A 26,003-nucleotide genomic window follows, 5' to 3' on the forward strand; every position below is an offset into this window, starting at 1 on the left:
ACCCTGCACATGGCCCTGGCGCTTTCACCTCATGTCCAAGGTTGGCTCAGAACTGATTTGATAACCCCTGTCGCTATGAAGCAATGCTTGTCTGAAATGCGAATCGCGATGCCGTATCATCCCAAGCACGAGGATATCACGTGTTAAGAACGACCGGTACCGGTGTTCTTACCGACCTATGTTGAAAGTCGATTACTTTCTCGATTGTTTGCATCGTGCGAACGGAGATTACTGAACATAACCAACCCGAGGTCGTAGGCGTGGTAGATGTCGATGAGCACTTGAGTTGATATAAAGTGATCTAGGACTTGCGCGGAGCATCCCGGCAGCCCGAGTCGCTAAATCGTTTCCGTCTTTAACGCGGACAGTGTCCTGAAAAAGTCGTGATTGCGTCTTATCGTGAAATCTCATAACCAAGCTAACATCTGTCACTAGCCTCATGATGGTGTAGTGTTACGTACATCGTGCATGCATTCGACATTCCCAGTGACTGAGTCAAAACCTAGTAGTAGTTTCTCATGTCATAACGATCCTGAATGCGAGGCTAGCAACAACGTACGTACTTCAAGATTTTGAGGGTAGCATCGAGGAGAAATTCACTGACAGTGAATGCCTCATACTCGCACAGTCAGCACCATGGCTCGAGCGTGGAGATTGCTCTGCAATGGAAGCCTGATCAGGCAAGTCTACTCACCGATCGTGATGTCTGCTGTTCCACTCCCTCACTGCGTGCACTAGTACTCTGTCAGATAATTGCTTCAGCTATTGTACTACTTACTCGTACACTGACCGGTCCCGGAACAGCCCGCAGGGCATCCCGTTTCAACAGTTTCCTTTATTTGTTGCGGTATATAAGTATAGAAATTCTCTCACCGAAACTATTGTTCTGTTTGCGTAGCAGGTCAGTGTATGAGCGAGACCCGTAATATGGCATCGGCCGAAAATCATATGTCCGACATCGTGCTGGTGTCCTTGCCTTTTATATCACTTCTTCGCTATCTGCCACGCCGACTCATCGACAGACAGTGTACGATCCATAGTAAGAATGTTTTCAGGCGAGACAGCAGGAACAAGCGGAAGCCCGGCTTGTTGGTTTACTATTATTCAGGCTCATTGCAGAGGACGGAATTGCCCGTTACCTTTGATTGATGACGAGCTGGGATAACAAGTGAACAGTATACGTATCTGATTGCGAACCACGTATATCTACAGCTCGCAATCATGTTCGTACTAGCCGCCTAAGTTCAAAGTGGCGGCGTCGAAATTTTGCGTGCCGGTGTGGGCTCAGCGCTCATGCTCATGAGTCACTACCAGTATATGTAGGTCCGCATCGCTGCCATCCATTTGAGCAGGTATCCCAAGGTATGATTTAATATGTTTAATTTTCTCAGACCGCAAGGCAATAATATCACCAGTCATCAGTAAGGTCATGGAATGAACATGGTTGTCGTACCGCATGATGCAGTCGTGAGCAGCTAGAGATAACTTTTTGTGCGTTAATCAAATGTGAGGCACTGTTACTCACCAGCAGTGGCAGTTTCAAACCACTGAGCGTTTGAAAGCCCAGCCTTCTATTGATCATGCCAGGAATAAGCGCTAAGCGCTAAACTCTAAAAGATACGGTGAATAGGAATGAACAGGTATTGTATCACATTGTTGTCGGATCATGCAGAGGAAAGAATTGCAAATGATGACGGCCGGTCCAGGATCTGATGAGACATGGGATGTATGAACAAAACAGCAACAATAAGTACAGAGCATTTGGTAACGCTTATTATGCAAGGAATCACGGCATCTGAGTAATTGTTGCAAGAATGAGATGTTTATGACGACGAAGAACCTGGCGCCGCGTCTGTCTCTTCTTTCCGAATTTGCTGTGCCAGCAATCGTCTGATAATAATTAATTAATCAAGGGCATCGATTCAGGGATAGAGACGCACTGTCTGGCGGCCAAAATCATCTGTGCTTTCCTTTCCTGCAAACTAGCCTCGCGCTTCTCCGACGAATCCTCCCAGTTGGCTTTACCGAAGGCAAGATGATCTTCGGGTGAGAAAGTGGAGGATAGCGTTCGGTCTTGTAGCTTGTAACGGGATATAAGGTTCTCTTTCGGGGTTGGTGCTAAACTCGTCGATTGCCCTTGAGGAGCAACTTGCCGAGCTTGTGGGGGGACCTCTGTGCGTGAATAGACAGTGAAATATGCTGGAGGGGGCTATAAAAGAGGATGCTCGAATGCATGAAATTGACATCAAGTGAGATATTTACACACCGCATCAAGATATCCACGCTCCAAAATTTTATTCGAGGTGATCTCGACGCTCCCTGTCCTCAGCAAGTCATAACGAATATTATCTCTGTGACAATACTAAGTGAGAAATTCTCCAGTTAAACACGAACATACTGTGGTATGTTTGGAAACATGGAATGTATCTGGTTAACCTGCGAGGAGGGATTCAGCATAATGACTGGGATAAAGTTTCAGCCCAACCATTTCCTGCGTTACATTCTTTGGCCTGAAACCAAGAGTTGAAGATGCCGACCTCCTACTGGAAGAGTCGCTGGCTGCCGCAGAAACTTGTTAGAAGCGGACATATGAGTGGAATCAATAGCTCGTGACTTACATGAAGTTGCCCATCGGAAGATGATGACAATGACTGCAAAAGCGACGATAGCGTTTACAACCTCGCCCATTGAAAGAAACCACGGATGATGATGCTGCGAGAACTTTGAAACGGATTGAAGTGAAAGCTTTAATGCGCTGTCAGTGGCAGTGTTCGTTTTACCATCGGAATCCGGGTAGAACCTGGTCCGAAGCGGTCCGAGTCACTCAACATCCCAACGGGCTGTAATGATAAGTATCAGTAATCGTTGATAACGATGTAACACTAATCAAATACTTCTCTCAGTGTCAGCGCCTCCCCTTGGTTTTCGCGATGTATCAGCCGGGAACACATCGCCGCATCGCACTGCTCATATGCGATGTACCCGCTGATTCCGTTCGGGAGCAGCACGGGGACTACACAAGGATCTTCGGAACCTTGCTAGAAGAATCATTGAAGCCCATCAATAAGACTCATTCAGCTGGTTCGTTGTACTTTGATATCTGCTACAAGGCTCGACTTCACACCACTGACCCAGACTCACAAACGACGTTCACACTTGAGCCTTTCGACGTGCGCATGCAGGTTTACCCTAAAGAGGATGACTACGATGCAATACTAATCACCGGCTCTGGTGCGTGGAAAAATATTGATGTGTATTCCATGAGTAGTAATCTTGCTCTTGTCATGCGCAGCACATACTGCCCACGAATATGAACAGCCAGGTAGAGAGTGGATGAAAAAGTTGATTGAGTACGTGAGGGTTGTCGCGACAGAGAAACCGCGGATAAAGATCTTTGGTCGATGAATAAATTTCATACAATCTACAAGGACTGATAATCGTTTAACAGGCATATGCTTTGGACATCAGATCGTCGCGCTTGCCATGGGCGGGACATGTGTTCGCAACACTCGTTTCGAAGTTTCTGCGACAAAGCTCCAATTGACTGAACTCGGAAAGAGAGTGTATGGCATCGAATCTGGCGTATTGGTTAGAAATCTTCATCTTCGATTGCTATCGTACTGATTCTTTCTCGAGAACATACATTTAATGAATCGAGACCATGTTCCCACCAAGCCGCCATCATTCCATGTTCTTGCATCGTCTAGCCAATCGCCGATTCACGGGATGGTCCTCTTTTCACAGTCAGAGTCCCTAAGGGACGCATCGCACTCTAATTTCCGCCTGACCGATATTCATATTCTCACCAGTCAAGGCCACCCCGAATTCACAGAGTCTATAATGCGTTTACTCCTCGGCGTGCGGCGAGGAATCTTGGGTCCCGAAATTTTTGATGACGGTCAGAGTCGTGCAAGCAATCAAAATGATGGAATTGCGGTTGTTGGAAAGGCCATATGGGGTGTCATGGGGGTAGAATGAGCAATGTATCCTGAAGCCATCACTAGCAGGTGCAACGAAATGTACAAGAACTTATTCAATGTCATAGGTTCTGACACATCGGGCCTGTACAAATTCATATTGCTTTGGAAAGTCATAATCTAACACGGGCGCTATGCAACGGAGACAGAGCGTTTGGGGGGAGGTTTTCTTTTTCTTTTTCTCTCTTTCGTAATACGTTACAAAAGAAAAAAAAAGAAACAAGAGAAACCGCCTGAACTTTGATACGACGGACAAGAACAGACAGAATATGAATCTAGTTTCGAACTTCGAGTATCAATCGATGTGATATGTGTCATGGCTCTACGAAACCGCTCAAGAGATTCAATGGACACGTCGGGGTCTTTCATGCCTAACCTCATTTCATTATCTCTTGAGCGACCCGAGGGCAGACAGATTTGAACGTAGCAAGAGTCAAGCTTTCCGAGGTGCCACCTCGAAGTCGAGTCAGCACTGGCAGATCCCAGCTTGTTGCTACACATCTAGTTGTTATTTCTTTAGCTGGCTTCGTGACTTGGAGTTGTTCAGTATCGGTCTGTAAATACGCGCAGCCCCAAATCATTGTGACTTAGCGATATCCCACCCGCGAACAAGCTAGCCAGAATTCATTGCCCCCTTCTTCGCACCATCCCAATGGACCAAGGTCACACTCTGCGCATATCAGGAACTTGAGCTTTTTTGCTGCAACTGCTGGCATTCCGTGATTAGGGCAGGTGAATAGGAATGGAAACCAGCGTCACACTGACCGTCTTTCTGGACAGGCCTTGTGAAACCAATGTTCTCAAATTCCATCATATTCGGAGTCACCAACCACCAGTGCGCAGTCGCAGGTGGAGCTGGCAATGCTGGCAGGTCTGGGTGAAGAGACTCCTCTGCGGTATCGAGCTAACGACATCGCTGAGTGACGTCGATGGTATGAATTAATCAGAAACGAGCCGGACCTCGACACTATCACGCTCTACCCATCGGCCGATGCCCGCTTTCAAGATTACGCTACCGCATCCGTTACGGGGACAGAGAAGGTCGAATCTGTGTGTCAATTCTCCAAGATTCTTATCGTGCGATGTAGAAACCGCAAGCACGCCTTGATCGAAATCAGATAGTTTACGAATTATAGAGCGATCTCCAGTATTCGAAGGGCGTTGTAATGCTGCCAGAGCACTGGGATGTATAGACTGATTTGACATGATGGTTGCGTGTCAAGCTCTCGTGCTGGAGATTGTACTAAGTGACTTGAAGGTTGGTAACTTGGTAGAATGATATTTGTTTCTACGCTCACATAAGCTCAGGTACCTGTATGATCACCTGATCATTGGCATTGATAAGATAAGATAAGATGCTATGATTCGCTGATAAAATCACGCTACATGTATATTTCATGCATAAACAGAACTTCATTGATAAAAGCCTCTGGGCAGAAATTTCACGTCGCTGGTGCGTATCCATTCCGTTTATGAAGGTGAGATGCTTAGTCGCTTCAGGACGCGTTTTTCTTTCACGTGATACGACATGTGACCCGTGGCGGCGGGCAGGCCTCCCATCTCCGAGTCAGGGCTGCGAAACTTTGCAATATCGGCAGCTCTCATACTCACAGAGAGCTCCTTCAAAGTTTCTCTTCCTTCTCGGCACCCATTCATCCTCTTCGTTCGAGGGGCCCCGGAGTCCCACCTCTGTACACGAACCATGTCCGCTGCGAAACTGACATCTCTTGCGACCTCAACACTTTCTCTCCTGCTCGAACGGCAGCGCCTCCAGGCCTCCCATCCCACTCTACATCTGCAAACAATATCAACAAATTTACATAAGATTAGGGATGGTGTCATAGCCCTCCGCACCACTTCCGATGATGAAGCTGCGGAAAGCCTTAGAGCACACTACGAACGGCTGCGCAGTATGTTTGGGGAAGAAGCAGCAGAGAAGGCTGGATTACATACGTGTGTTGTGCCTTGCGTGATTGTAAATGTGTTCTCAAATCTCATGCCAGTATACCCCCTCCGATGCCACCGTCACCCCCACCTCTAGCTGAACGTGTTCCGAGTCCTGAGACAACCTACGAACCATACACCGACGACCCTTCGCCGGATTCAGATGAAAATGGCATTTTGATGCAACAGAGGCAAATAATGGATGGTAAGGCTTATGTTCGCTGCCGAAACCTACTTATGGTTCATAACATTTGATTCACTAGCGCAAGATGCTCACCTTGACCACCTTTCTTCTTCGATCGGTCGACAGCATCACATTTCGCTCCAGATAGGCGACGAGCTTGAAGGTACATACGGGACTTCTTGATGCCCTAGACACTGAGCTCGACGGTACCGGTGCCCGCATGTCCAATGCGAGGCGCAAACTTGAACGTGTTGCTCAAGGCGCGAAACGAAATGGTAACTCACATCATTGATGACCTACAAACGTCCAATTTGCTCATTTATTTGGTTTAGGCTCTACAGTCACCATTGCTCTTCTCATACTAATACTGCTCATCCTCATTGTAGTGTTTAAAACCTGATGGGAGCCATATTCATATATCGCGCACATCCTACGGTAAGACTTATTGAAAGGGACTTTCCATCTGCTGGCAGTATGATACCTTTGTGTTAATATTTTTCTCATATCGCTTGCTCAGACCTAGGTGTTGACAGACTTGTCAAGGGTAATATCAAAGTGCAACTGCTCTCATAAGCTGCAGCAACTCACGTATGATGGAACACCTGTAACTCTAGTGTTGATGCGGTAACAATCTTAGAGCAAGTGACAGTTGGGGACCACCCACTATGTATTCGGCGAAGACAGACCTGGCTCTAATCCTTGAGATTGACACTGACTATATGCCGGTTCTATCTTGCCATTCCGAAATTAAACAGATCCGAGACAAATCTGAGAGTCACCGGGACTCACCGAGCTTCCTGATGTCATGTGTCAGAAATTCCTAATTTAGATTTCAATGCCTTGTAAGGCATTTCAAGCTTCAAGCCCAGTGAAAATTGACCAGAAACAGGCTGATAGGTGGTGAAACAGGTCAAAGTATACAATGAGGTAGATACAAATCTAAGAAATCTGAGATGACAAATGTTTAAATTTGTGCAAAATGCAAAGAATCTTTGCTAAAGTCAAAAATGTAAGAATTTGCGCAGTGCTTACGACAACTTCACATTTGCGCGACATTTGCGTCACGTTTGCATCATGCATACATATGCTTATCTTAAATCATGCTTTGCACTTACTGATCGAAATTTTTCTAAGTCACCACATACCATACCATGGACAATCTCCAGGCTGGTATATACCGGCCACAAGACACTGCCGTCGTTTACATCTGCGATTGTGACATATGTCTCTGAAAGAACTGCGGAAAACCTAAGCAGGTCAAATGCACTGCATACTATGAGCATCGGCCTGGCAGACTTGCCAACTTACAGAATCCTCTTCCTCCCTCTATTGTCCCACTGCTGCCACCCATACCTCTGAGTCTTGTAGCATCTGATCTGTTGGCAGTGCCTCCATCATCGTCAAGCAAATGTCTGAGTCCATCTGAGACAGAAGAACAATCCAGATCGAGTGGCAGCAACTTGAAGAAATCACATACCAAGGAGACATTTGGTCCATTCCCAGCCCCAAATAGATCCAAGGTTAGTTTTGTGCCACTTTATCATAGATTGCAGTGCTCACTGTAGTACTATTCACTGGTTACTAGGATGATATTGTACCCCTGCTGGAGCCACCAGACTCTCAGACTGAAGTCAGCAGTGCTGGATCTAGTCATATGCCTCGTGTCGAGGATGATGGGATGGCCAACGACTCACACCATATAGATCATCACGACGATACACTTGATGCAGCTGGTCACGATATAGAAACAACAATACAGCATGGCGTGAACAGTGCTCCAGACTGTATCTATAAGTGTTGTAAGGTTGTGTGTTGCCTAGTCTGCTATACTTGAGAAGACAAGTGCGTTCGACCCTAAAGGGGAAGCGAGTGCAGCAAGGATCTAGTAGCATGCACTGAAAGTGCTACTGGTTGGTCAATGTGAAGTGTGAGAAAGCGCGGGAATGCGCGTGGGAAAGTGCGTGCATGTATGCGGAAATGAGAGAGAGTAAGAATAAGCTTGCTTAAGTGATAATGAGATACTAGACAAGAGATGAGAGTGCAAGGTGCCAAAGAATAGATTTCTACTGCGACTTTCTAGGTAGTAAGTTGGTAGGTAAAGTTGGGTAGAAAAGTAAGGTGGTAAGTAAGGTGGTTGATTGGGCGTGTGGAGGAACACTCCAGGGAGTTGACTTCTTGGATTATCTACGGCTTTGAAGTCGTCAGACGACACTTCTGAGACAGAAGGTCAGGTACTCAGACCCAACAGTCGTCGCAGAGCTAGAGAAGAAGCTATCGCTGCATTTGACAAAGCAGTTGAATCCATTCTACCCGGTGTATAAACAACAATACTGAGAGGAACAATTGAATGCTCCTGACTGTATCTATAAAATGTTGTAGGTCGTGCGTTGCCTAGTCTGCGTTACTTGAGGAGACAAGCGCGTTCGACCCTAAAGGGAAGCGAGTGCAGCAAAGATCTAGAGGTACGCGCTGAAGTGAGGCGCGAGAAAGCGCAGGTGTGCGCACAAGGCACGAAGGCGCGGGAATGCGCGCGCGCGCGTGCAGAAACAATAGAGAGGTTAGACTTAAGTGATAATTGTTACGAACTAGGATAGTTCTAACAGCAAGGGCTTGACAGAGCGTTCGTGTTGCTGAGATTCGTAAAGCCCTTCAAATAAGAAGAGGTTTGTAGACTTAGTTAAAGGAGTGCTTTAACTAAGAGATCGGTTCTGACGACTTAAGATTGGTGGTCTTAAGCGAAGGAAGTTCTGGATAAAACCTAGTAAGATTGAAGTGACATTTCTAGGTAAAGTACACGTGCTTAAATAGGACACTATATGCGCACGGACCAAGGCTAAGGTGGGATAATAGTACACAGGTTGAATATGGAAGTCAGATCAAAAAGGGGAATTCAAGAGCGAAGAAAAGGTGATGCATAATAGTGAATCGTTGAGTAAGGAGCAAAGTGATTGTAACATTACCCCCTCACTAAGGTTGAAGCTACCAGATTCAATCATCCTGGTTAGTGTAGTAGATAGGGTCGTCAGAATACTCAAGATCGTCCGACCCGCCTTTCATGCGTTCTTCCAGATAGAGCGCTTCTTCCTCCCTGCATTGGGTGGCATATGCTTCGTCTTTATCGTTCTCCCAGAGTGCGAGGGTATGATAGAATCCCTCGTCCTTCCAGGTTAACGAGGTAGGAGCTTCTCTGACGTAGTGTGGGCAGTAAAACGAGAGATGACCGGGGGATAGTTCTCGACAAACATGGCAATAATATTCGGGACAATGAACTTGCCTGTGTCCGAGCGTTTTGCAGTATCTGCAGACACGATTTTCATCTGGGTTCGAGGAGGTTGCCCTTAGAGGAGATGGGCCCGGCTTAGGGCTGAGCGCTTCATCAGCACTAGTAGCACATTTCTTTCCTTTATCATTACGGACACGCTGGCCCCATACTTTTCTCCTAGAGGGAGTGGTTCGGCATATTGGGTGTCCTCGAGGGACATCTTGTTGCTCCGCCTCTGCGATTAGCTCAGCAGGAGTGGCAGGTTGGGTTTGTCCCAACGCTAGTATGGGTACAATCCCGTCTGTGAAAGTGTGCGATGATAATGAGTCTGGAATGACAAGCGGGGGATGGATATGGAGTGCGGATAGTGCATGGGCTAGGTCTTGTACTTCGTAGTGGGAAAGGTACTGGTTGTTAGGGTTTTCAGCAATTTCGTCGCGGGTGGCGGAGAACGCTGAGTAAAGATGAGGAGGATGTTCGATAGTTTCTATAGCGGGAGCGGGAACGGGGATTGGTTGGGGGTTCTCTCCTCTAAGAGAAGTCATTATTGCTTCAGTCGTCTGTGCGAGATTATTGACCGCAGCCAGTAACTCATTAGGAATACCAGAGGACAAAGTAGGTACAGCGTCTTGATAAGAGGGAGGAGCGACTCCATCTGTAGTTGTGGGGTTCGTAGGAGAAGGTGGGCGAGCAACCCCTGCGGTTTGTTCTGCGACGATGTGGATGACTGTTCTAATATCATCTTTAACTTCCTCAGGAATAAGGCGCAAAGCAAAGTTGCGTATGCGCCTCTGCATATGCATGAGACTGTGGCGAACTGTGTTGTCTTCGACGAGGCGACAGACTCGCTCGATGATCTCAGTGGCTCGGATGATGTTAATAAGGAGGTTGATGGAATGGGCGTTTCTTTCAAAGAGAACTCTGGTGAGCTCGATGGCATGCTGGGGGCAGAGGAGTGCGGCCTCAATGAGGGTGAGGTCTTCGGCTTGGGTGACGAAGGTTTCATATCGTTCATCATTGGAATCAAGGGGGGTGGTATCGAAGGTGGAATGGTATGGGAGCGTGTAGGTGGATGTGGGGAAGGGCATTCTGTTTGTAGGTTTTGTATCTGGGTAAGAATGATGTCGTTGAGGTACTGAGTAATCTCAAAGCGTGTTTCTGGTTTTATAGGATTTGAGTGTTTCTTCGGCATTCTCCAGATTCTTTTCGGGAATCCACTCGTTACTGGCAGAAGAATATCCTTTCCAAGATACTAGATATCGCCGACGATTCCTGGCTCCTTTATGTGCAAGAATGGCTTCTATTTCATATTCTTCTTCTTCTTCTAGAACGTCAGGTGGTGGTTCTAGGAAGTTCGGGCTGTGCACGTTATTTTCGCGATAGGAGGATAATTGTGAAGCATGGAACGTGGGGTGGATTTTCCATTGCGGTGGTAGTTGGAGTGTGAAGGTGATGGGAGATAACACGGCCTTGATAGCAAACGGGCCATACCTCTTGGGTGCCAGTTTTCGGGATGGGAGTTTTAGTCTGAGATTGGCAGCTGATAGCCATACCTTATCTCCAACTTTCCATGGTTGATATTTCTGTCTGAAGGATCTTTCCGCCATGCATTGCATAGCGATATTATGACAGGAGGTGGCTTCTTCTCTTATCTTTTGAAGAATTCTGACTCGTTCTTCAGCAGCGGGGACGTCTGATTCAGGAAGTAAGTGTGGGAGAGCTTTTGGCTCATATCCCATCATGATGAAGAAAGGAGACACATTTTTTGCAGAGTGCCTTCTGTGGTTATGGACAAATTCTGCCATGGGGAGATGCTCTACCCATTCAGAGGGGTTGTTCTGACAATACATCCGAAGGTATGTTTCAAGTTCCTGGTTCAGTCGTTCGGTTTGTCCGTCGGTCTGTGGGTGGTAGGCGGTAGAGGGGGCTAGTGAGTAATCGAGGAGTCGTGCGAGTTCGATTGAGAATTTTGATAAGAACTGAGGTCCGCGATCAGAGATTACTTTATCATGGAGACCAAATCTTTTGAAAATGTGTTTTAGAAAGAGTTTCGCTATTCCTTCTGAGGTAATTGTTTTATGAGAAGGGGTAATGATCACCCCCTTAGTAAGCCCATGGTCTACCATGACCATGATACTGTCGAAGCCGGAGGAGACGGGGAGATCAGTAATGAGATCGACGGAGATCTGCGAAAAGGGGCAACTAGCTGCAGGTGCTGATAGGGTGCAGGGGAGGAGTTACAGGGTGGGTGTCCACCTTCATCTGCTGGCAAGTGGTGCAACCGTCGACATAATTCCGGATATAGGTGCCCATGCTTGGCCACCAAGCTTCCCGTTTGACAAGTTCTTCGGTTTTAAAACGCCCGGGGTGCCCGGCCAAAGGATGGTCGTGATATTTTTTCAACAAATGCAGCGTTGGGCGGGAGGAATATAAGCTCTGTTTTTGTAAAACAGAACATTATCGGTGATATGCCAATCACTAAGAGATGATTTCATAGGTGGTAGGCATAGGCCATTGAGAGCATCTTGAGCAGTAGAGAAAAGGGGGTCATCGAGAGGTGCAGTGGAGGCAATAGCTGCACGTAATTCATTGTCGATTAGGTGGATAAACATGGAATCAGGGAGGAGGACGGCGTCGGCATTATCTTCAGAGCCATCGCCATGATCCGGTCGGCGGGAGAGGGCATCCGGGACCGCTAATTTTGAACCGGGAACGTGGTATAATTTTAAGTCGAAGGAAGTGAGGAGCAGTTGCCATCGGGCCTGCCTCCGTGATAGGTGTTCTGCTTTCGTAAAATAGAGGAGGTTCATATGGTCCGTAAATACGATGACTGGTTGTGGATGACCTTCAAGGTAGTGTCGCCAGTGGGTGAGGGCACGGATGATAGCTAGCAGCTCGCGATCATGAATAGGGTAGTTTCTCTCGGCAGGGCTGAATGATTGCGACAGGTAAGCGCACGGGTGATATGTAAATGCCGTTGGTGTCCGTTTGCAGTAGTACCCCTCCTGATGCTACAAGAGAAGCATCAGTAGCTATGGCGAATTGATGGCAGGGATCGGGGTTCTGAAGAACAGGATGTGAACTGAAACATTCTTTCAGTTTTTCGAACGTTTGCTGACACAGGGGCGTCCAAGAGAACAGGACATCCTTTTTCGTCAAGTCAATAAGGGGTCGAGCTATATCCGAGTAATGGGAGACAAAGGTTCGATAGAAGTTGCAGAAACCTAAAAAGGACTGAACATCTTTAACCGTTTTAGGGATAGGCCAGTCTTTTATGCCAGCCATTTTCCCTTTATCCATCTCCACACTTCCTGGTTTGATGATCATTCCAAGGTATTCCACTTCATCCGCATCGAACGTGCATTTTTCTGGTTTGACAAATAGCTTTTCTTTCCGGAGCTTGTCTAGAACAATGCGAGTTCGTTGTTGGTGTTCGGCAACCATCTCTGAGAAGATGAGCATGTCGTCCATATAAATGACAAGCCATCCTTCGTTGAGTTCCATTCTGAACGTGTCGTTCATATATGCTTGGAAAGTAGCGGGAGAATTGCATAAGCCAAAGAACATGACTGTGGGTTCGAAGAGTCCTTCTTCCGTAATGAACGCGGCTTTCCACCTGTCATCTGGGTGAATCCGAATGTTATTATATCCGGATCGGATATTGATTTTGGTGAATATTTTTGCACCATGCAATCGCTCAACTAACGACGATGGAAGTGGCAGGGGGTATGCGTTTTTGACAGTCTGGTCATTTAGGAAGCGGTAGTCTTGGCACGGTCTGAGTTCTCCGCTTTTCTTTCCTACGAAAAAGAATCCGCTTGCTTGAGGGGATTTAGATTTCGTGATGAACCCTTTGGTAAGGTTTTCTTCAATAAATCTTTTTACTGCGAGCCGTTCATTGAAGGACAGGGGATAGATTTTAGACGTCTTGGGGATAAATCCGGTTTTAGTTTCGATTCGATGGTCGATACCAGGTCTTTCGGGGGGTAGTTCCTTTAAGCCGTCTTTTGCAAATATGTCTGAGAAGTTGTGGAGGTATTCCGGTACCAGTTCTTCAAAGGTTTTCTTCTTCTTTTCCTTTTCTTCTGAGGCGAACTCCTGTGCCTTGTTACTAAACTTAGAAGTCTCTTCGATTTGTCGGAGGTATTCCCCACCATCAGTAAGTTCAGTTAAAGACGATGGTGACATACTCCAAACATCTTCTTTTGTGTCGAATTTCTTTGTGAAGAAAGTTTTCTGCGGTCGGGAGGTTTGCTTGATGTATTTCTCTATTTTGGTAGATTTTTCAGTTGCAGGGAGGGATATTGTCTGTTTGGTCCAATCTACAGCGGGGTTCATGGCTCGAAGCCAGGGGATCCCTAAAAGGATTTGGTCCTTTTTTCCTAATTTGGTAATGTTGAATTTTCCTATCATCATCCTTTGGTCGATTTGGACAATCAGTGTGCAATATTGTTCTACCAGTCCACTACTGAAGTAGCTTCCATCGGCTGTTTTGATGTAAAAGGGGTTTTCGAGTTTCTTGGTTCCGATATTATGCTTCTTTATGAAGTCCTCGGAGATATAGGTTCCGGAGGCTCCAGAGTCAATTACTGCGGTTGTTTCGACGTTTTTCTGACACGTTCGAGATATGAGAGTTATGGGGACACGAAGTTCTTTTTTTTCACCAACTGCTCGTATTAGGCGTACAGGTTCTTCTGGAGGCGCTATTGTCGATATAGGTCTCCTGTTTAAAAATCCTCGTCAATCCTTCTAGCTTCTTCTTCCTCTACCTTCCTTACTGCTGGGTAGGGAGTTTTCTTCTTCTGCGGGCATTCCTGTGCCCGATGTCCGGTCTGGTGACAGTTGAAGCACTTTCCTGTCCTCATGTATTCTTGTTTAGTTTCATTGGTAAGCCGATCAATAACCATAGCGTCCTTGTCCCTAGTAGGGACGAATCTTTGGTCTCTGTGGCTGTTCTTTTTCTGGATTTGTTGTGGTGAGAATCTGTTTCTGCGAGCTTGCAGTCTTGCATAGCAGTTGTCCAGATCGACTATCGCAGTGATGTAGTCATCTAGGTTCTTGGGTACCCCTCCTGTGTTGAACATCTTGGTTACGAGTCCTCCATTGAGACCGTTTTCGAAGTGATAGATTTTCATATGCTCTTCTTTGATTTTTGCTTGGGCAAGCAATCTCTGGAAGTCTGCAATGTATGTTTGCAGGCCTTCTGGGCCTTGTCTTAGCTCCAGGAGTCGTGCGAGCGCAGTCCCAGCTGGATCAATCGATCCGAAGGCTTTTTCAAAGCTTTCGTTAAATTCTTTCAGGTTTCCATAGCCCTTCTTCTGTCCGGTCGAGTCAATGAATTGGGCGTCGGTGAGAAATTCTTCTTTCCATGACCTAGCATTTCCTTCATTCATGAACGAGGAGATGAAGATCACTTTCTGAGCGTCGGTTTTGTAGATCTCCGAGTTGATATCAATATAAGCATTGCATGAGAGCATGAATGACTTGGATTTGTCTCTGTCGCCATTGAATGTGGGAGGATGGTTGATCTTGAATTCTGTTGCTTTAGATGAGGCCGACATGTTCAACGGTGGTACAAAAAACGCCTCTTGGATTAGTACCAAGTGGCACCCCGATTAGGACCCCGAAAACCAGTCTTCAACATCGGCCTCAACAGCGCCAAGGACGCCCTACGGCGGTCTAGACGCCATCAAAACACACTCAAATCCAACTCAAAAACCCTCACCACCAAGACATGCCTGGAGAAAGGAGAAGCGTCAGCATCGGTTCAAGACCATCGGATCAACGCATCACCTCCCCAACATACGGTCTCAATACCCGCAGAACCACAAGATCGGCAATCTCCCAGAACGACATCGAAGCAATGGCCAATATTGTGAAGGACTCGGAAAGTGGAAAGCAATACCTTATTTCAAAACTAATTTGCAATGTTGATCAACCATTCACACTGACGCACTTAATTTCAGTTCTATTTCAAACTACTCAGATGTCCAGCACCATCCCACTACCTGTCACATCAGCAATCCGAGCAGTCGCCTTCCTCCTGAAAGACCATGCTGCCTGCGAAATTGCGAACTCTGCGGCCACACAACTCACGGATGTGCTTATCCCCAAGCTAGTGGACCATGTGATAGCAGCCATTGCTCCCCAAGTGGCACGCGTACATGCCGCATCAACAACGATCGAATGCACAATGGAAAAAGCTGAGAAGATACTTGGTATGCTGGAGAGGGAAAAGACCGAGAAAGAGGACGACATGAAGGTGGCGGCGGAGAGAATCGAGGAAGCAGCTGATATGCTGTTCTCTTCGGTTGAAGACTGTCGGAACGTAGTCAAGACACTCTCGCCCTCCTTGGAGGCTACACAAGACCGACTAAACCTCCTCTCCACCCAAATCTCCACCCTTCCTACTCAGATCCCCACCATGTCTCAGCCGTCATACAGCTCTATCGTGGCCTCTCATCTCCAACCCACAGTGGACCAGGCAATAGGAAGAGCTGCCATCCGCGCACGTCAGGTCCTCCTGGACCCCATGCCAGGAGGAACTTTATTCCCTCCCAACACGCCGAACATTGATATCGCTAAGAAGCTGAAAGAGGCACTCACGAAGGCAAGAGATGATTCCACCCCACCAGGAAGCATCAAGGCAGTAATGGCACTGCGCAACGGAGGTATCGTAATCGAAATGGAATCCGAAAATCTTGCAAAATGGCTGAACAGCCCGGCGGGCAGAACCGCATTGGAAAGTAACATGGACTCAGCAGTATCATTTCGCAACCGCACCTACCCGATAGTTCTAGAATACTTACCCATTCATTTGCAGATTGAAAACTCCACATTCCTACGTCAAGTCGAGCATGAAAATGGACTTGAAGATGGCTCGCTTACGAGCATACGGTGGATCAAACCCCCCATGAAGCGCTCAGCCGAACAACGAAAGGCCTTCGCTCTCATCCATGTGGCCGACGTTCAAACCGCCAACGACATCCTCCGAGAAGGCCTATGTATCGAAAATGCACGCGTCAGCGTGCGCAAGGACAAAAGGGAGCCCATACGGTGTGCCAAGTGTCAACGCTTCAACCATATCGCATGCAATTGTTCGGCACCTGCAGACATATGTGGTACTTGCGGTGACCAGCACCGCACCAGCGCCTGTAACTCCTTCCGCACTACACGTTGTGTTAACTGTCGTAGTCAGCAACACATGAGCTGGAACAGATCTTGCCCAGAATTCGCCAAACGGTGTAAGGAAATCGACGCCAAATATCCGGAGAATTGTATGCCATATTTCCCCACAGAGCAAGCATGGACGCAAGTAGCTCAACCCCCAAGACCCACCAGATCACCATCTCTATCGCCCCCTCCAGAACACTCTCAACCTGCAGATCCACCTATACTCCGCCAAACAACTATCAACTTCAGTACCCAGCAACCTTGTCAATCCCACTCACCTCAGCGCCCTCAAGACTCTTCTATCCACGACATCATTAGCACCTCATCCCCTCACTTCCACGATGCAAGCCCCTCCGACAGCACCCCCTCATCTCACTCCTCTCATGTCTGAGCACGTCCACAAAACCTCCGTCCGTCTAAGAATATGGCAGCAGAATCTCAATACGTCGATGACGGCGCAAGCCTCTTTACTTAACAACCCCAACGCAGCCGAGTGGGACATAATCATCATTCAAGAACCTCATATAAATTTCCTGCGCAACACAGGCGCCAACCATCACTGGCACGTTCTTTACCCATCTCAGCATTATACTCACCCCCTTCAGCGATCCCGAGCAATCACACTAATAAGCACATCTTTGGATACTAACTCGTGGAAACAGATTTCATTTCCATCTTCGGACGTTGTAATTACTCAGCTAATGGGACCGTTTGGTCATTGTACCATACTTAATATTTATAATGATTGCAGGGACCAAGGAACCTTAGAGACGCTCGGCACCTACCTGGACGACAATATCGCCGCCATACGACCGACAGAGGACGATCATGTCCTCTGGATGGGAGATTTCAACCGACATCATCCGTTATGGGAGGAGGACCGCAACAGTCACCTATTCAACTACAACGCAGCCCAACCGCTCATCGACTTGATTGCAGACCATGGTATGATTCAGCTTCTCCCGCGTGGCCTTCCCACTCTACAATCCACAAGCACCGGTAACTGGACACGACCTGATAACATATTTGGAACAGAGGCACTTATCGACGCAGTGATCTCCTGCACGACGGACCCAGCCCAACGAGGTCCACGCACCGACCATGTCCCAATTCACCTCATCTTGGACCTCGAGACCCCGAAAGTCGACATGGAGCCACGCCGGAACTGGCGGGAGACTGATTGGGAGGCGTTCAATAAACGCCTAAGAGAAGCCCTTCTGCCCTTCCCTCCTCAACCACTTGCATCTGACGAAGAATTTCAGGCAGCTGCTCGTCGTCTTACCAGAGCCATCACAGATACCATGGAGACACGCGTGCCCTTCACCAAGCCCTGTCCACACTCCAAGCGCTGGTGGACACGCCAACTCTCCAATCTACGTCGACAAGTCAATGTCCTCAGTCAAGAAGCGTACCACATGCGTGGTCTCCCAGCGCACGCGTGCCATGACGCCCTCAAAGCCCTCAAGAAGCGATATGCAGAGGAGATCGAATCGACAAAAAAGCAACACTGGATAGAGTGGTTAGAAGATATCGAAGGTAACGACCTCTGGACTGCTAACAAGTACATTACCTCAGATCCCCGGGATGGGGGGAAGACGAGAATCCCCACTCTAGTAGTCAAAAGGCCAGACGGCTCCATGGTGGAAGCCAATACCAACGCCGAGAAGAGTACCATCATCGCGGAATCCTTCTTTCCCCCGCCCCCTACCATCGACTATGTTCCTCCCGACGCAATCTATCCCGATCCCGTTGCCCCGCATACTCCCATCACCTCGAACGAGATCAAACGTGCCATCAGCAAACTAAGTGGATATAAGGCGCCGGGTCCTGATGGAATCTGCAACATCGTGTACAAGGAATGCACCACGGTCCTCATCCCTTACCTGGACCATCTATTCAACGCAACATTTTCTCATCGAACGTACTACGAGCCGTGGAGAAGATTCACTACAGTAGTACTACGTAAGCCGGGAAAACCTAACTATTCGATCCCGAAGGCCTACCGGCCTATTGCGCTGCTCAACACTCTAGGTAAACTACTAACTGCAGTAGTGGCAGAACGCCTCACGTTCACTCTGGAACGCCACCAGCTACTGCCTAACACACACTTTGGGGGACGCCCAGGACGGTCCACTACTGACTCGCTGCACTTATTAGAGGAAACCGTGAAGAATGCTCGGAGGACCCACAAGGTTGCCTCCGTCCTATTCCTCGATATCGAGGGTGCTTTTCCCAACGCAGTCACCAAGAGACTGATCCACAACATGCGCATGAGGCGCATACCAGGTGACATCGTTAGTTTTACAGAACGGGTACTAACGAATCGACAGACTCAACTACGATTTGATGGCTTTACATCGGACTGGATTCCCATCACCAATGGAATTGGGCAGGGGGACCCTCTCTCCATGATCCTCTACATTATCTATAGCTCAGATCTCGTCGACATCGCAAAACCCCGCGGAGGACGTCAAGCACTCAAGGAAATGACCTTAGCATTTGTCGATGACACGGCGTTCATCGCCATAGGTAAGAACTTCGAATCTACTCACACGACCTTAGCGGATATGTTGGAGCGCCCAGGGGGAGGGTACGACTGGTCAAGACAGCATAACTCACGTTTTGAGACTAACAAGTTTGCCCTCATGAACTTCTCCATGAACCGGCAGAAAGAACGCCCCCCCCCATGCACATTCAGGGTGCTGTCATCACGCCCACCCCCTCCCATCGGTTTCTCGGAGTCATAGTGGACCAAGAACTGCGGTGGCGAACTCAAATCGACAACACCGTAGCAAAGGGCACTGCGTACGTATTTCAACTACGCCGACTGTCCTCAGCAGCCAAAGGACTGCCCCTCCGCCTAATGCGTCAGTTGTACTTAGCGGTTGCTGTCCCTAAGATGTTATACGCGGCAGATCTCTGGTTTACCCCCACATTTCGAGAAGGGTCGGACATGCTGCAAAAAGGATCAATTGGGGTGGCCAGACGTCTAACGTCAGTCCAACGCATAGCAGCGCTAGCTATCACAGGCGCCATGAGGACCACAGCTACTGACCTACTTGAAATTCATGCTAACCTACTCCCGATCCCATTACTGCTACAGAATGCTTGCCACAGGGCCATTATTAGGCTTACCACCCACCCTGATACTCACCCCTTGCACAGTCTAGTTCGCCGAGCCGCCAGAAGATACGTCGCCTCCCATCGTACCTCCCTACATCGCCTCACTCAGTCAATTCGCAATTGTACCCGAGGAAATCGAAACTCTCATCCCCGCGCGCAGACCCCCATCTAGTACTAACCCTTTTAAGACCCATATAGCAGCCAACAAGGAACAAGCAATTAGGAGCACGCCCTAATAACGGACCTCATACAAGTATACAGTGACGGCTCAGGTCACCAAGGTAAAATCGGTGCAGCAGCGGTTCTTTTCCGGGCAGGAAGACAGCCCCGCACACTACGCTATCATTTAGGAACAGAAAAGGAACATACTGTCTTTGAAGCAGAAGCCGTCGGACTGACATTAGCGGCAAAACTACTAGCAACCGAACAAGACTTAATGTTCCCACTGACCATCCTTGTCGACAATCAAGCGGCCATCCAATCCGGTGAGGGTTTCTATTTGCCGCCCGGGATCGTACTTAGCAGATCGTTTCTGTAGAATGATGAAGAGCATCGCCAAAGCCCACGATGATTTCGACGTCACGGTACGATGGGTACCGGGACACTCAGACGTCCATGGAAATGAGGAGGCAGACAAGCATGCGAAAAGAGCTGCAGAAGGACATTACCATAATAGCCCGAGGCGACAACTCCCCCATTTCCTACACCATAATGTCCTCCCTCTCAGTATCTCCGCGCTCAAGGAAGCACACTGCAAAATGACACAAGCCTGTCGAGATAGGATATGGCGCAGATCGCCACGTTATGCTCGCATCCATAAGATAGATCCTAAACTACTACGCAACTCATTCCCCAAGCTCACAGCCAACTTCCCGAAGCGACTCACTGGCCTCTATATGGCGCTGCGCACTCAACATGCTCCCCTGCACAAGCACCTCCACAGAATCGGAAAAACACCGTCGCCCCACTGTCCACACTGCCCCGGTATTGAGGAGACTGTCCCACACTTCCTATTAGACTGTCAGCACTATCGTCGAGCACTGTCATACCCTCGCAGGAGCACTTGGTCGAAAAGCTTCCCTCTCCCATATCTTCTGTCTGATCCGGAGGCCACACCTCATCTAGTACGCTTCGTTAATGCCACTGGTCGTCTACGCCTGACATTCGGTGAGGTACCTCTGCCTCGCAAACCTCCGGACTAAATCAGCATTCGTTTTTACAGATTCGCGATCAATGTTATCACATGTACAACGCCGATAGCTGCCTATCATTCAACACATCTCCCTCTTCCTCTTCCTCGACTCTTCTCTCACCCACTCGCACACATGGAAACCAATCAATCCCCAAGCGGCATCAGCCAGATGAAGGGACGAAGGCCGTCAATGCACTCATATGGCCTACTTCTTGACCCCTCCTAGGAATACATCTGCATCCCTTTTAGTCTCCTGTACCAGTTCGCATCATGCGACCGAGTATGCATATAGACGTCTTCACGATAGAAATTCATACATGTACGTACTTATAAAGTCATCTCATCTTAGCGGGTGGCACATCTAAAACGGCCGGCAGGAACGGCGGACTGGTGGGGTACGCCCTATACCAGGGCATTTGTGCACCCAGAGATGCATTCGAGACACTGGAGGTCTCGTAGACTAGATTGTATTGTCCTGCATAGAGTACATCTCTCAATGGGACAGAAATGGAATCAAAAAAAAAAAAAAAAAAAAAAAACGGTGGTACAGGGGTACCTAGGTTCAAGGCTTGGAAGGTAGGGGTGAGTGAAGTCAGGTTGTCGCCTTTTATTCGCCTGCACTAGCTATCTTGCTCAGTCAGGATCTTTTCGTTCTGGTTTTCGGGTTCTTGTGACACGTATGGGTATAGGTGTCTTTCGTGGACTTCAATCTTTTGTTACGAACTAGGATAGTTCTAACAGCAAGGGCTCGACAGAGCGTTCGTGTTGCTGAGATTTGTAAAGCCCTTCAAATAAGAAGAGGTTTGTAGACTTAGTTAAAGGAGTGCTTTAACTAAGAGATCGGTTCTGACGACTTAAGATTGGTGGTCTTAAGCGAAGGAAGTTCTGGATAAAACCTAGTAAGATTGAAGTGACATTTCTAGGTAAAGTACACGTGCTTAAATAGGACACTATATGCGCACGGACCAAGGCTAAGGTGGGATAATAGTACACAGGTTGAATATGGAAGTCAGATCAAAAAGGGGAATTCAAGAGCGAAGAAAAGGTGATGCATAATAGTGAATCGTTGAGTAAGGAGCAAAGTGATTGTAACAATAATATGATGCAATATAAGAGAAGAGAGATGCGAAGTGTGGACAAATAGACTTCTACTATGTTCTGCTAAGTAAAATGGTGGGTGGTAACTAGTAAGTTTAAGGGAAAGTAAGTGAAAAGTAAGTGGAAAACTTGTGTGTCGGCGCTTATATAGTGCGCCTAAGCGCGGTCATGCGGAGCCGAAGCGCTACTGAGTAGGTATGTAAAGATATATATAAGTAAGGGTCCATTATAAAAATAGAGGTGGAATGATATGCTAATAAAAGAAATGGACATATATGCACTAGAGGGTTTGGTGGACAGTGGATGGATGCTTCTGGATGGCTGGCGCTATAGGGCACTCAAGCGCGGTGTAGGGATTCATTTCTGGTTGGGCTTGTAGAGACTGTTTTTACCTTACCTTATGTTGGCACTTTTGTAGCTTACATAATCAAGCAATCTTTTCACCAGTTACCAGTATGAGTCTGAGTGCTGAGCAAGTTTTCATGATATTTCCTCTACTCTGAGCCTTGAGCCTGGTCCAGAAACCCTTTAGGGTCGAATAGCAGCTAGGTTCTGCAAGACCCAACACATTGTTCAGACTCACCATCTGAATTGTTGTACCTTCAGCGGGGACGCGCGCGCGCGTATACATCGTGAAGTGTGGGAAAGCTGCGCCTTGTATAGGGATAGCTGTGGGTAGCGCACGGAGTGACACTACAAGTTCGTGCTATGTACTCCTTGGTGGGAACTGCCATATCACGCCATGAGAGGCATGAGTCTCTACACCGGTCCCCTATTCCTCCAACACCAGCATGGTCGTTCGTGCAATGTATCAGAACCAGCACGACCAGATCTTGCGCTCCTAGCGCGCATGCCTAAACAACCGATATTGCCAATAATGCCCTCGCCCGAAGAATCTGTCAAAGAAGAGTCATCCGACGACTTCGAAGCCGTAGATAATCCAAGAAGTCAACTCTCTGGAGTGTTCCTCCACACGCCCAATCAACCACCTTACTTACCACCTTACTTTTCTACCCAACTTTACCTACCAACTTACTACCTAGAAAGTCGCAGTAGAAATCTATTCTTTGGCACCTTGCACTCTCATCTCTTGTCTAGTATCTCATTATCACTTAAGCAAGCTTATTCTTACTCTCTCTCATTTCCACATACATGCACGCACTTTCCCACGCGCATTCCCGCGCTTTCTCACACTTCACATTGACCAACCAGTAGCACTTTCAGTGCATGCTACTAGATCCTTGCTGCACTCGCTTCCCCTTTAGGGTCGAACGCACTTGTCTTCTCAAGTATAGCAGACTAGGCAACACACAACCTTACAACACTTATAGATACAGTCTGGAGCACTGTTCACGCCTTGCTGTATTGTTGTTTCTACAACGACTTCGGAGGGGATGACTTTGGGCAAGGTAACATGACCTTACCTGTCTGATCATGACCGAGACTCTGATCACAATCACACTCAGATTTTCAGGTCAATAATAACAACAATGATGAGCTTAGATATGAGCGACAGGAGGAGCACTGGGAAGAAGTCAGTGAAGAGCATGAGGGGGTTGGAGACATGGGTGGAGATGTCAACAACCCAGAGAATGAAGTCCATCCTCAAACAATGGGCTGGATAGACGAGGACCTCGAGGAGCTCCACCATATGGCAAGACTCAATGATGCTCAAGACGCCATGGCATTCATCACAGCTCTACGAAAGGCATCATTCGATGACCCACACTCTTGTTTGCCTGACAACGCAATCCATAGACTTCGACACCCTCCTCGAGAACTTCCTGATGCTACCAACCCTGACCTTATACAATCGTTAAAGTACTATTTTGCCGACACTACAATCAAAGCCTACAATGCTATCCATGGTGCAACAATGGAACAGCATCCTGAGGATGATATTTACACCCATTATCGCATTCAACAGGCCATTGCAGAGCTCAGCGGAGTTGTCCCGATTGTGCATGATATGTGCATCAATACCTGTCTTGCTTTCACAGGTCCCTTCACCCACCTTGACCAATGTCCTAGATGCAGAGAGGACCACTGGGACATGAAAAAGAGCACTGATCGCAAAAAGGCTGCATGTCAATGATATGACACGTTTCCAATTGGCCCCCAGCTCCAAGCGCTCTGGCAACATCCTGACCAGGCACAGAAGATGTGCTGGTGTGAAGACCAAACCAAGAAGATTTTTGAGGAGTTGAAGATGACAGGTGGTGTTCCAAGCATATATGAAGATATTCTCCACGGCAAAGAATACCTCGATGCTTGTCAGTCCGGAAAGATCAAGGACGGTGATTCTGTGTTGATGTTATCGATTGATGATGCGCAACTCTATGAGTTGAAACAGAGTGATTGTTGGATATATATCTGGGTCATATTTGATCATGCTCCAGAGGAGATGTACAAGAAGAAGTACATCCTGCCAGGTGGTATCATTCCAAGTCCGAAAAGCCCAAGAATCTGGACTTGTTCATGTTCCCTGGCCTGCATCATCTTTGTGCGATCCAGACAGAAGGCTTACTGATCTGGGACGGTGCAAAGGACATCCTATTTCAATCTAATCCATTTCTTTTCATTGCAACAGCGGATGGTCCCGGTATGGCTTTTCTTACAGGCCTCATTGGCCACCACGGAAAAATGGGATGTCGGCTGTATTGTGGACTACCTGGGAGTAGGCAATGACATGGGTTACCCGCAGGTATTCTTGCGGGTTTTGAGTATCTAGGATGGTAGCCCTTTATTCTGCAATGAAAAAAAAAGTTTATGCAAAATGGTCCAGGATTGGCTGAGATATTGCTAGTCCAACCATCAAGGCCAAATTTTCAAAGCTCATCCCTCCACACATCAATCTTTGCAAGCATGCCATGAATTTGTGAGGGTTTTGACATTTTGAGTACCCCCCTGCAAAGATTGATGTGTGGAGGGATGAGCTTTGAAAATTTGGCCTCGATGGTTGGACTAGCAATATCTCAGCCAATCCTGGACCATTTTGCATAAACCTTTTTTTGTTTTCATCGCAGAATAAAGGGCTACCATCCTAGATACTCAAAACCTACAAGAATACCCACAGGTAACCCATGTCATTGCCTACCTGGGAGACATAAACCTGGTGCTCCGACATACTATCCAGCCCTCCTTCAGCCTGATCTTCACCATCAACTATGCTGTGACCATCCCGATGTACCAATTGATCATCTTCCTGCAGCTGGATCGTACAATTACCATGACAACATGGAATGACTGATTCGCTGCCAAACGATGGCACAATATGAGGCTGTACGACTTGAGACAGGTATTATTACAAAGCCCAGTATTTTCTGTGGCTTTGATAGTCAATGTATCCTGCTTGTACCTCATTGTTTTGGCTCTGACATCATGCATATTGCCGCAATTAATGCTAGTGACACTCTCATTCCACTTTGGCGTGGGACATTTAGAGCTGACCCTGATGATGACAAATCTACGTGGCCTTGGGCTGTGTTGATGGAGGAGATGTGGAAAAAGCATGGCTCAACCATTGGTGATGCAATTCCATTCCTACCTGGTTTGTTTGATCGCCCACTGCGTAATCCTGCGGAGAAAATAAACAGTGGGTTCAAAGCTTGGGAATGGCTGCTGTATCTTTACGGAATGAGACCAGCTGCTCTCTTCGGTGTTCTTCTGGATCCATATTGGACAAATCTTTGTCACCTCATCAGTGGGATGTGCCTTATGCAACAATATCACATCACTCACACCGATCTCATAAAGGCACATGAACACCTTCTAACATTTGCGCACAACTTCAAAACCATTTATCATCAGCGCCATATTGACCACCTCCATTTTGTCCATCCATGGATACACTTGACCACACATATTCCCTCCGAAACAATCGTAAAGGGGCCTCCAATTTGCTCATCTCAGTGGACGATGGAACATACCATTGGCAATCTCGCTCAGGAGATTTGTCTCCATAACAGTTCCGTCTATGCTAATCTCTCCCATTGAGCTGCCCATCGTTGCCAGATCAACATGATTAAAGCCATCATACCAACAATTGAA

The 26,003-nt window shown here is 47.5% G+C and overlaps 5 protein-coding genes across 5 annotated transcripts; 3 read left to right on the plus strand and 2 right to left on the minus strand.

Moving 5' to 3' along the window:
* Window positions 1-1,702: 1,702 nt before the first annotated feature.
* F5891DRAFT_243512 (uncharacterized protein) lies at window positions 1,703-2,809 on the minus strand. The gene is made up of 6 exons (XM_041371046.1): window positions 2,619-2,809; window positions 2,486-2,559; window positions 2,399-2,436; window positions 2,267-2,351; window positions 1,941-2,209; window positions 1,703-1,890 (listed from the first exon to the last, which is right to left on the minus strand). The coding sequence occupies exons 1-6, from the start codon at window positions 2,686-2,688 to the stop codon at window positions 1,824-1,826; spliced, it is 603 nt and encodes a 200-aa protein (XP_041227102.1). The 5' UTR covers window positions 2,689-2,809; the 3' UTR covers window positions 1,703-1,823.
* A 121-nt stretch (window positions 2,810-2,930) lies between these two features.
* F5891DRAFT_950352 (class I glutamine amidotransferase-like protein) lies at window positions 2,931-3,978 on the plus strand (the record flags this gene model as incomplete). The annotated part of the gene is made up of 5 exons (XM_041374950.1): window positions 2,931-3,081; window positions 3,136-3,251; window positions 3,331-3,397; window positions 3,449-3,582; window positions 3,637-3,978. 5 exons carry the CDS (start codon window positions 2,931-2,933, stop codon window positions 3,976-3,978), a joined length of 810 nt encoding a protein of 269 aa, XP_041227103.1.
* Window positions 3,979-4,195: 217 nt separating this feature from the next.
* On the minus strand, window positions 4,196-5,248 carry F5891DRAFT_1028412 (Mss4-like protein). The gene is made up of 3 exons (XM_041361469.1): window positions 4,938-5,248; window positions 4,743-4,881; window positions 4,196-4,683 (listed from the first exon to the last, which is right to left on the minus strand). The coding sequence occupies exons 1-3, from the start codon at window positions 5,181-5,183 to the stop codon at window positions 4,565-4,567; spliced, it is 504 nt and encodes a 167-aa protein (XP_041227104.1). The 5' UTR covers window positions 5,184-5,248; the 3' UTR covers window positions 4,196-4,564.
* Window positions 5,249-5,397: 149 nt separating this feature from the next.
* Window positions 5,398-6,894, plus strand: F5891DRAFT_1028415 (uncharacterized protein). The gene is made up of 6 exons (XM_041361470.1): window positions 5,398-5,430; window positions 5,478-5,930; window positions 5,981-6,126; window positions 6,185-6,268; window positions 6,297-6,380; window positions 6,438-6,894. The coding sequence occupies exons 2-6, from the start codon at window positions 5,680-5,682 to the stop codon at window positions 6,503-6,505; spliced, it is 633 nt and encodes a 210-aa protein (XP_041227105.1). The 5' UTR covers window positions 5,398-5,430; window positions 5,478-5,679; the 3' UTR covers window positions 6,506-6,894.
* A 15,801-nt stretch (window positions 6,895-22,695) lies between these two features.
* On the plus strand, window positions 22,696-24,048 carry F5891DRAFT_1187391 (uncharacterized protein; the record flags this gene model as incomplete). The annotated part of the gene is made up of 3 exons (XM_041366831.1): window positions 22,696-22,884; window positions 23,285-23,362; window positions 23,428-24,048. 3 exons carry the CDS (start codon window positions 22,696-22,698, stop codon window positions 24,046-24,048), a joined length of 888 nt encoding a protein of 295 aa, XP_041227106.1.
* Between the last annotated feature and the right edge of the window lie 1,955 nt (window positions 24,049-26,003).

Source organism: Suillus fuscotomentosus, assembly GCF_016647785.1.
Source record: "Suillus fuscotomentosus strain FC203 chromosome Unknown F5891scaffold_21, whole genome shotgun sequence".
Classification (NCBI taxonomy): Eukaryota; Fungi; Basidiomycota; class Agaricomycetes; order Boletales; family Suillaceae; genus Suillus; species Suillus fuscotomentosus.

Excerpts from the sequence above, each read along its gene's own strand:
- F5891DRAFT_1028415 (XM_041361470.1), top strand. The coding sequence starts at position 5,680 with ATGTCCGCTGCGAAACTGACATCTCTTGCGACCTCAACACTTTCTCTC. Across the intron at positions 6,269-6,296 it reads GATAGGCGACGAGCTTGAAG|ACACTGAGCTCGACGGTACC; the intron begins GTACATACGGGA and ends TTGATGCCCTAG. Across the intron at positions 6,381-6,437 it reads TCAAGGCGCGAAACGAAATG|GCTCTACAGTCACCATTGCT; the intron begins GTAACTCACATC and ends TATTTGGTTTAG.
- F5891DRAFT_243512 (XM_041371046.1), bottom strand. The coding sequence starts at position 2,688 with ATGGGCGAGGTTGTAAACGCTATCGTCGCTTTTGCAGTCATTGTCATC. Across the intron at positions 2,352-2,398 it reads ATGTTTCCAAACATACCACA|AGATAATATTCGTTATGACT; the intron begins GTATGTTCGTGT and ends GTATTGTCACAG. Across the intron at positions 2,210-2,266 it reads AGCGTGGATATCTTGATGCG|CCCCCTCCAGCATATTTCAC; the intron begins GTGTGTAAATAT and ends CCTCTTTTATAG.
- F5891DRAFT_1028412 (XM_041361469.1), bottom strand. The coding sequence starts at position 5,183 with ATGTCAAATCAGTCTATACATCCCAGTGCTCTGGCAGCATTACAACGC. Across the intron at positions 4,882-4,937 it reads TAGAGCGTGATAGTGTCGAG|CTCGATACCGCAGAGGAGTC; the intron begins GTCCGGCTCGTT and ends CGATGTCGTTAG. Across the intron at positions 4,684-4,742 it reads AAGGCCTGTCCAGAAAGACG|TTGCAGCAAAAAAGCTCAAG; the intron begins GTCAGTGTGACG and ends GAATGCCAGCAG.